The following is a 9,743-nucleotide window of genomic DNA, read 5'->3' as shown; positions in this document are numbered from 1 at the left end:
ATACATGTTCTCTAGACTTGATCGTACTCACGATATCTCGTTTACAAAAGGGGATTGAGGAATTACGTTCCAAAACGGAAGCAACTGAACAACAACTACAAGATTGCATGAAACCAGAAGAGTTCTCTGCATTAAAATCTTCAGTGGAGACTTTAATAAATAAGTACCGCAAAGATACGGAAGACACCAAAAGAAACAAATATCTGCGAGACCTGGAGGATTACAGACTCAACAGGGTCTACAAATGGCGCGATTTCTCCGTCTGGCAATATGGCGCACCGAGATCTGGAAGACGGCGCGATCCACGTTCCTCAAGCTCCAACAGCGACCGCAGTACCAACCAAGGGAGACGTCGCCCTATTCGCAAAGGTGGGAACAGAGAACCCCCAGGAAAACCCGGCGCGGGGGCAGATACCATCGCAGAAACTACCAATCCACCGCCTCGGTTCCCAGCGGTGAACGCACCTCCTCCTCAACCACCTCTTACCCGGTCTCAGGTACTGTACCCAGCTTAGTTATCAACATCTCTTCTAAGAACTTGGATCCAGCCCAATTGAGTCTACTACAAAGGGTGGTGCCATTGTCATTATGGACAAGACAGCTTACAGTAAAGAAATATATCACCAACTGTCCGACCAGGCGACCTATGAGAAATTATCGTCTTATCCAACAGCACGGATTAAAACCAGACTCCTGACATTGGTCAATACGGCTGAACAGAAGGTTTTGATTGATAACAATATGGCCAGATTCTTAATTAGTCATGATCCGGTAATACCGGTTTTATACATCTTGACGAAGGTCCATAAGACCTTGGTCAACCCACCGGGAAGACCGATTGTGGCCTCCACTAACTCTGTACTGACGCCTCCTGCTAAAGTGCTGGAAAAAAATTCTGACATCTTATGTAAAGGAGACTACCTCTTTTCTTTTAGACACAACATCTTTTCTTGATGTGATCAAACACCTGGACGACATCACACCTACTGACCTATTGGTTACAATTGATGTAGTCAGCTTGTATACATCAATTGAACATAAGCTGGGAATCGAAGCAGTCGGAAAAATGCTGAGTCGTGATGCATCTATCTCTGTAGAAGTGAGGTCCTTTTTGTTGGAACTGCTGGAAATTGTCCTCTCTGAGAACTATTTCCTCGTAGAGGATAACTACTATCTGCAGAAGAGAGGGACAGCAATGGGGTCCAATGTGGCCCCGCCCTACGCAAACTGTTATATGGCAACATTTGAAGAGGAACACGTGTATACGCAACCTCTCTTTTCAAGACATGTTAAAATATGGCGTCGCTTTATCGACTATGTGTTTTGCGTGTGGGCGGGGCCACAGGGGACCCTGGAGATTTTTCTACAACACCTTCATTTGATACATGGTGAACTCCAGTTCACTATGACCCATAACGAAGTGAACATCAGTTTCTTGGACACAGTAGTATACAAAAGGACCGATGGGACTTTGGGTACGGACCTGTATAGGAAGGATACAGATAGGAAAAAGTGTTTTACACTACCGCAGCAATCATCCCTAAGCCACAAAAAAATCTGCCCCTAATTCCCAGTTTCAAAGAGTCCATAGAATAGTGTCAGACGAGAGTACCAGGGAGAATAGGCTGGATTAGATGGAATCCAGATTCCGAGATAGAGGTTATCCCGAACATCTTCTGAAAGGGGCCAGAAGTTCTGCATCCATGGGCACAACTAGACCTAAGGTACGAGCGGAAAAAAAGGATAATCTTTAGCCACCAACATCATCCCTTTAATAGCAGGATTGACACAATAGTCAGGAAACACTGGCGCATACTTCAAACATCGTTCCCTGAAGTCAGAATCCACCCTTAATTTGTAACAAGAGGGCTCCAAATTTACAGAACAAACTTTTACGGGCTGACATGGGGGGCACACAAAAATTACCAAAACAATTTTTTTTGGCGACACAGAAGAGAGGCACATTCCCATGTTTAAGCTGTTCTGAATGCTCTAATTTTCTTCGTGGCGATACATTACATCATCCCCACACTGGCCAACCCTTTAGGATACAGGGTTATTTTACATGTAACTCTCGAAATGTAATTTATTCCATAAAGTGTCCTTGTGGATACCTATACATAGGGGAAACGATGCAACCCGTGAAATCCCGCATCAATAAGCATAAGTCGACCATTAGGTGTAACAACAGGTTATTGCGTTTCCTTACCATTTTCACGAAAGGAAACATTCCATATCCCAGCTCAGGTTCCAAGTGATCGAACAAATCCAAATTCCCCGCAGAGGTGGTAATATCAAAATTCTTCTTCGTCGCCGCCAGGCTTATTGGATACATACCTTGGGGACCTTGGAACCACAAGGGTTAAATCGTGATTACGATTTAAAAGATCTTTCATAATATTGTGATAGTTCATTTAGAGACATGTTTATGTTTGCATAAATGTAAGTTTTATCTCTGTTTTAGTTACTTTCAAGTTCTGACCAAATATCGATGTATTAACGCTTTGATTTTGTCCTAATCTCTCTTTCTAGAAACGCAATGAAAACGAGGAAAATACCTGAAGCCACTACGTCACACCACGGAGATCCCCTTTCTGGTAGGATGTGACGTCAGTGGGCGGGCTTAGATCGCAACTTTGTATTTATGTGTGTGATGTTTAGCTATGTAGTATGGTTGATAAAGGCTTGTACATCGCGCCGAAAACGCGTTCCCGTTTTTGTGTCCCTGCACATCATGCTGTAAGTTGATCTTACTATTAAACACGATTTGCATTATTCTGCGAGTGCCGGGATCTCCTTTGTTACTACAGCAAAATGGATCAAGTACCTTTACTTTGGCTAATGCAACTCCCTCTTCCATCTCTATTTGAAGAGTCTTTATCCAAGCCTCTGCTTCTGTTCTCTTGGCCTCTGCCTCTGCTCTCGTGGCCTCTGCTCTCGTGGCCTCGGCCTCTGCTATCGTGGCCTCGGCTTCTGCTCTCGTGGCCTCGGCTTCTGGTCTCGGCCTCTGCTCTCGTGGCCTCGGCCTCTGCTCTCGTGGCCTCGGCCTCTGCTCTCGTGGCCTCGGCCTCTGCTCTCGTGGCCTCGGCCTCTGCTCTCGTGGCCTCGGCCTCTGCTCTCGTGGCCTCGGCCTCTGCTCTCGTGGCCTCGGCTTCTGCTCTCGTGGCCTCGGCTTCTGCTCTCGTGGCCTCTGATTCTGCTCTCTTGGCCTCGGCTTCTCCTTTTCTCTGCTCTGCTCTCGTGGCCTCGGCTTCTGCTCTTGTGGCCTCGGCTTCTGCTCTCTTGGCCCCGGCTTCTGCTCTCGTGGCCCCGGCCTCTGCTCTCGTGGCCCCGGCCTCTGCTCTCGTGGCCTCGGCTTCTGCTCTCTTGGCCTCGGCTTCTGCTCTCGTGGCCTCGGCTTCTGCTCTCGTGGCCTCGGCTTCTGCTCTCGTGGCCTCGGCTTCTGCTCTCTTGGCCTCGGCTTCTGCTCTCGTGGCCTCGGCTTCTGCTCTCGTGGCCTCGGCTTCTGCTCTCTTGGCCTTGGCTTCTGCTCTTGGTTTCTGCTCTCGTGGCCTCGGCTTCTGCTCTCTTGGCCTTGGCTTCTGCTCTTGGTTTCTGCTCTCGTGGCCTCGGCTTCTGCTCTCGTGGCCTCGGCTTCTGCTCTCGTGGCCTCGGCTTCTGCTCTCGTGGCCTCGGCTTCTGCTCTCGTGGCCTCGGCTTCTGCTCTCGTGGCCTCGGCTTCTGCTCTCGTGGCCCCGGCTTCTGCTCTCTTGGCCTCGGCTTCTGCTCTCTTGGCCTCGGCCTCTGCTCTCGTGGCCTCGGCCTCTGCTCTCGTGGCCTCGGCCTCTGCTCTCGTGGCCTCGGCCTCTGCTCTCGTGGCCTCGGCTTCTGCTCTCGTGGCCTCGGCTTCTGCTCTCGTGGCCTCGGCTTCTGCTCTCTTGGCCTCGGCTTCTGCTCTCTTGGCCTCGGCTTCTGCTCTCTTGGCCTCGGCTTCTGCTCTCTTGGCCTCGGCTTCTGCTCTATTGGCCCCGGCTTCTGCTCTATTGGCCTCGGCTTCTGCTCTCTTGGCCTCGGCTTCTGCTCTCTTGGCCTCGGCCTCTGCTCTCTTGGCCTCGGCCTCTGCTCTCTTGGCCTCGGCCTCTGCTCTCGTGGCCTCGGCTTCTGCTCTCGTGGCCTCGGCTTCTGCTCTCGTGGCCTCGGCTTCTGCTCTCTTGGCCTCGGCTTCTGCTCTCTTGGCCTTGGCTTCTGCTCTTGGTTTCTGCTCTCGTGGCCTCGGCTTCTGCTCTCTTGGCCTCGGCTTCTGCTCTCTTGGCCTCGGCTTCTGCTCTCGTGGCCTCGGCTTCTGCTCTCGTGGCCTCGGCTTCTGCTCTCGTGGCCTCGGCTTCTGCTCTCTTGGCCTTGGCTTCTGCTCTTGGTTTCTGCTCTCGTGGCCCCGGCTTCTGCTCTCTTGGCCCCGGCTTCTGCTCTCGTGGCCCCGGCTTCTGCTCTCTTGGCCCCGGCTTCTGCTCTATTGGCCTCGGCTTCTGCTCTCTTGGCCTCGGCTTCTGCTCTCTTGGCCTCGGCTTCTGCTCTCTTGGCCTCGGCTTCTGCTCTCTTGGCCTCGGCTTCTGCTCTCTTGGCCTCGGCCTCTGCTCTCTTGGCCTCGGCCTCTGCTCTCGTGGCCTCGGCCTCTGCTCTCGTGGCCTCGGCTTCTGCTCTCGTGGCCTCTGCTTCTGCTCTCGTGGCCTCGGCTTCTGCTCTCTTGGCCTCGGCTTCTGCTCTCTTGGCCTTGGCTTCTGCTCTTGGTTTCTGCTCTCGTGGCCTCAACTTCTGCTCTCTTGGCCTCGGCTTCTGCTCTCGTGGCCTCGGCCTCTGCTCTCGTGGCCTCGGCCTCTGCTCTCTTGGCCTCGGCCTCTGCTCTCTTGGCCTCGGCCTCTGCTCTCTTGGCCTCGGCCTCTGCTCTCTTGGCCTCGGCCTCTGCTCTCTTGGCCTCGGCCTCTGCTCTCTTGGCCTCGGCCCCTGCTCTCTTGGCCTCGGCCCCTGCTCTCTTGGCCTCGGCCTCTGCTCTCTTGGCTTCGGCCTCTGCTCTCTTGGCTTCGGCCTCTGCTCTTGTGGCCTCGGTTTCTGCTCTCTTGGCCTCGGCTTCTGCTCTCTCTTTTTCAGCCTGAGCGTCTGCCAATAATTCCTTTTCTCTGAAGGCACATCTTATTTTGGATTCCTTTGCATCTCCTAGTAATTTGTCACTCAGGACTGAGCTTCTCAAGCATGATGATCAGTATGTACATGACGAATGTTTGGATGAATTTGATGCGTGCAATCTAGTTTCCTGTAAATGAGAGATATGGAGTTCCGCTTTAGCATTCTGCACCATGGCGTCTCTTTCTCTGTCTGCTGATTCTGCTTTGTTCAGCTCTGTTTAGGCTTCATCAATATTAGATTCTTTTAAGAAGGTGATGTACTTTGCCAGAAGTCGCTTATATAATAATGAGGGAGGTAACTCGTTCCCATAGATCTTCCAGGTTATCACAGATCTCATCTTTTGTAGTGTAATCGTTTTCAATGACCTTTAGTGTCGGTTTGAGCGCGTCTTGGTCGTGCAATCTCATCTGCAGGAAGTGGGACTTCCTTTTCCTGCTCTTATCTTTGCTGTGTTTTATCACTGGGAAATTGTCCCACATCTTTTTAATCCATTTTGTTTTAATGTGCGCTGTCTCTTTAAGAAAACACACTTTTTGATTTGGGGCTAAAAATCGCAGCACGGCTTCTGTGGGACACCCCAATAATATTCCCAGGGTAATTGAAGTGAATTGCGGGATTCACTTAATCCGTGAGGTATTTACAGGAAGTCTCTAAGCAGGAGGAAGACCTTGCTGCATGTATAGGATATTACAGATACACGGAACTTCCCCTGAGTCTTGTCCAGACATGTCATATAGCCGGACAGAGTCACCGCACATGTCATATAGCCGGACAGAGTCACCGCACATGTCATATAGCCGGACAGAGTCACCGCACATGTCATATAGCCGGACAGAGTCACCGCACATGTCATATAGCCGGACAGAGTCACCGCACATGTGATTGTTGCAGCTTTGGGCTGTAAGGCAATTTCTGACCGTTCTGTTCCCACACAAGGCAATTGAAGGTGTAACTGGCTGGTAGATAGTAACTGGGAAACTTTGGAGCAGACAGGACCAGAGCTCAGATGCAGGAGATAAGACCTGGTTTATTTACCTCAGATACAGCTGTAGTCACTGATACTGTATTGTGCTTGCTCTCAGATTGTTGATGATTGATGATATTGTAGATGACATTTGCTGTTGACACCTTTTGCTGCTGTAATACAGACACCTGTTACCGCTGGTAAGAAATTGATGCTTCAGTAGCCCAAAACATGTGTGTTCCTGTCAGGATCTGAGGTAGTGGATCCTCTGTACCACCGTGAGTGATGTTGTAAGCCGACACCTGGGAGTGGAGTTTAAGTGGCACTTGGTCTTCACATTAAGCCCACCGCAAAGCGGGATGGACTTGCTGCGGTGTGGTACCACCAGGTCGCTCCACAGGTGAAACTTTGCCCGTGGTGGTGGCCAAGGCGTGGTACAAAGTCGTGAGGCAGAATCGTGGTCAGGAACAGGCAGCACCAGATCAAAGTTAGGAACAAAGCAAGAGATCAGGATGGGTAGCACGGAGTCAAAGTCGTGAACGGAATCGGGGTCACAACGGGAAATCATCAAACAGGGACTAGGCAACGAAACAAGCTTTCTCTGAGGCATGTAGCCCAAACATCCGGTGGGGGATGCAGGAAGTGGCCGGCTTTTATAGAATTCCTGGAAATGGCCAGCACCAATTAGCGGTGCACTGGCCCTTTAAATCTTCGACCTAGGAGGCGGGGATTCACGCGTTGGGCTGCAGGAGCATGGGGAGGTAAGGAAGTACGGGAGACACCTGTGACAGTCCCCCCCCCTTTGGCCTCCCCCTCTTCTTTGTTAGGAAATACCGCCATGGTCCAAGATATTGTCCTCGGGCTCCCAAGATCTCTCTTCAGACTCAAACCCCTTCCAGTCAAGAAGGAAGAACCGCTTACCTCTCTGTCTTCGTTTCCAGAACCTCCTTTAACACAAAGACATCAGTGGAGTCAGCTTCAGGAGAAGGAGGAGGAGATTGCTGAGAGAAGCGGTTCAAGATGACAGGCTTCAGGAGAGAGATGTGGAAGGAGTTCAGGATGCGCATAGTGGGAGGAAGGCGGAGTTTATAAGCCACACGATTTATGTGCTTTATCACCTGGAATGGCCCCAGAAAACGTGGACCAAGCTTGTACCTAGGAATCTTCAGCCGGACGTTTGATAATCATACCTTGTCACCCGGAGAGAAAACTGGAGCAGACCTGCGCATTTTATCAGCTTGGGTCATGGTGCGGACCGACGACTGAAGCAGAGACTGATGTGTCTGTTCCCAGATTGATTTGAGGTCCTGCACCAAATCTTCCACCACAGGGACATCTGAGGGCATGGACAGAGCAAAGGTGGACGTGGAATTCGTCAAAAGACAATAATGAAAGGGGCAGCGCCAACACTCGGAATCCAAGGAGTTTTAGGAGAACTCTGCCGTGAAGACGCTCAGCGCTTGAGCTCCGCGCCGACAGGGCTTTATCTTGGGCCTCCGGTCCGGAACACCCGCGCCTGTATGCCGGCAAAAAGAGGCAGCCGTGCCAACAACCCCTCCGGTCCCCAAAACGCGGCTCCTGCTCGCACGGCGGGCATCGGGAGGTTCTTAACTCCCGCAACGGGACCATCCAATATGGCACCGCAGCGCCCCTCCATGCGGCAACAGCCTGCACATGCCGACTCCGGCTCGGCCACTAGCGCCGGAGTGAGGGGATCACCCGGCAATGCCGCAGCAGCTCCTCTTCAGGGGAATACCAGCGCTGGAGTAAGGGGGAAGCCCAGCACGGCCACAGCTCCATCCCCACGGTCCAGCAGTGCTGGAGGCAGCACATCAGGTCAGTGCCAAGTGCAGGAGTCCCCCCCCTAACGGCTCCATAATGGCCAGTGAAAGGAGCAGGGAGACACCATATGACCCCCCTATCCAGTTAGGAGCAGCTCAGCCCCCATCACCTGCAACTTCCCTTTCAGACATGCAGGTTCTAAAAGAACTCATAATGGCTCTTCCTACTAAAGGGGACTTGGACTCTGTAGTAGCGCGCCTGGAGCATTCACAACAACAGGCTTTAGAAGCTGTGAGGCAGAAAGTGGATGAGATAGCTGAGCGCACAGCGGCCACTGAACTTGCCCTTACTTCATTGTCTGACAGAGTGGAAACACTTGAACGTGCCTCTACTACAGCCCAAATGCACTTCCAAACCCTCTATCTGCAACTAGACGATCAGGAGAACAGGGGGCGCCGTAATAATGTAAGGATTAAAGGCTTGCCTGAACGCCACCCATCAGATAACCTGCAGACGAGAGTGACAGACATTTTCAATCTGGTAACTAACAACTCCTCCGACTCTCCGTTTGCAATAGATCGGGTGCATAGAGTTCAACGACTGGGCCGCCCTGATTCGGAGACTCCCCGGGACGTCCTGTGCAGATTGCATTATTTCACAGATAAAGAACGCATTATCCAAGCTGCATGGTCCTACGGACCACTACTAGTCAAACTGCTACCTGACATATCCGCCCGCACTCTATACATGCGACGCACCCTCCAACCCCTTCTAGCCAAGATCAAAGATAGTGGAGGGTCCTACCGTTGGGGCCACCCTTTTCATCTCATCGTCAGAAGAGACACCGAGGTCTTCACACTGAGACGGCCTGCGGACCTGCCTGCACTCTTCTCCTTCCTCAACATCTCCCCGATCTCGCTACCAGATTGGCTACAAGTTCCAGCGGAATCGTCTGGACCTGGTCGACAAAGGCATCGCAGAAGGGACCGCTCACCCACTCCAATTAGACGCTCTGAGCCGCCTGCTGCAGAACTTCGGCCACGGACTCTCCGAATCTGCCTGGGGACTTCCCGGACTTATGAGCACCTCTGCCGTTTGAAGCTTAAGTACTGACTCCACATGTAGCTGCCTTCATACAGTAACTGTTTTCTAGTTATGCAAATTGTAACTGCCTTACATTTAACCTTTGTTTAATGTTGGCGCGCGGGGGGGGGGGGGGGTTGACCGGTGGGCCCCCTCAAGTTATGTGCCTCCCGCAGCCTGGAAGGGATCTCCCACACAGGCTGAGGGACGTGGTTGCCCTTTCCTTTTGGGCCCTGTTGGTTCGCGGTAGCGACCCTGTAGTCTCTCACGTTCCCCATTAACTAACCCGGTGGTCTCCCGCCTTTCGCCCTTAATCTCTGTGGTAGGGCGCACAACCTAACTTCTACTTCCTAGTGTTTTGGGTTTTTCCCCTCCTTTCTTTTTTTTTTTTTTCTTTTTGTGCCCTTCTTTCTTTCCCGTATCCCCCCCCCCCTCCTCTGCATCCACCTTTTTCTCTTTCCTTTCTGTTTCTCCCTCTTTTCCTGCCCTTTCCCTTTCTCTTCCTCCGGCAGCTCTGGTCAGCCACTGACCATGGCCACTGCAGCCCAATCAGCCCTGACGGTGGGCTCCTTGAACGTTAAAGGACTTCACAGCCCGGGTAAGCGCTCAATCCTTTTTAACTTGCTGCGTAGCAAAAAATTACAGGTTGCTTTCTTACAGGAAACCCACCTATGCCTCCGTAAGCCATTCCGCCTGACGGATTCACACTTTCCACATGCCTATCACAGTCATACCACAGACCCGAAAGCCAGGGGGA

The 9,743-nt window shown here is 51.9% G+C and overlaps 1 protein-coding gene across 1 annotated transcript; it reads right to left on the bottom strand.

Moving 5' to 3' along the window:
- Nucleotides 1–1,027: 1,027 nt before the first annotated feature.
- On the bottom strand, nucleotides 1,028–7,467 carry LOC140068843 (uncharacterized). Its single transcript, XM_072114225.1, is given in 9 exon segments — nucleotides 1,028–1,174; nucleotides 2,210–2,346; nucleotides 2,755–2,993; nucleotides 2,995–3,544; nucleotides 3,586–4,241; nucleotides 4,243–4,334; nucleotides 4,787–5,213; nucleotides 7,043–7,122; nucleotides 7,312–7,467. Coding segments are annotated over 9 exon segments (2,484 nt in total).
- Between the last annotated feature and the right edge of the window lie 2,276 nt (nucleotides 7,468–9,743).

The sequence above is a fragment of the Engystomops pustulosus genome, chromosome 7, assembly GCF_040894005.1.
Source record: "Engystomops pustulosus chromosome 7, aEngPut4.maternal, whole genome shotgun sequence".
Classification (NCBI taxonomy): Eukaryota; Metazoa; Chordata; class Amphibia; order Anura; family Leptodactylidae; genus Engystomops; species Engystomops pustulosus.
Note: the sequence above shows the minus strand (reverse complement) of the source record. Positions and strands in the feature narration are given on the sequence as shown.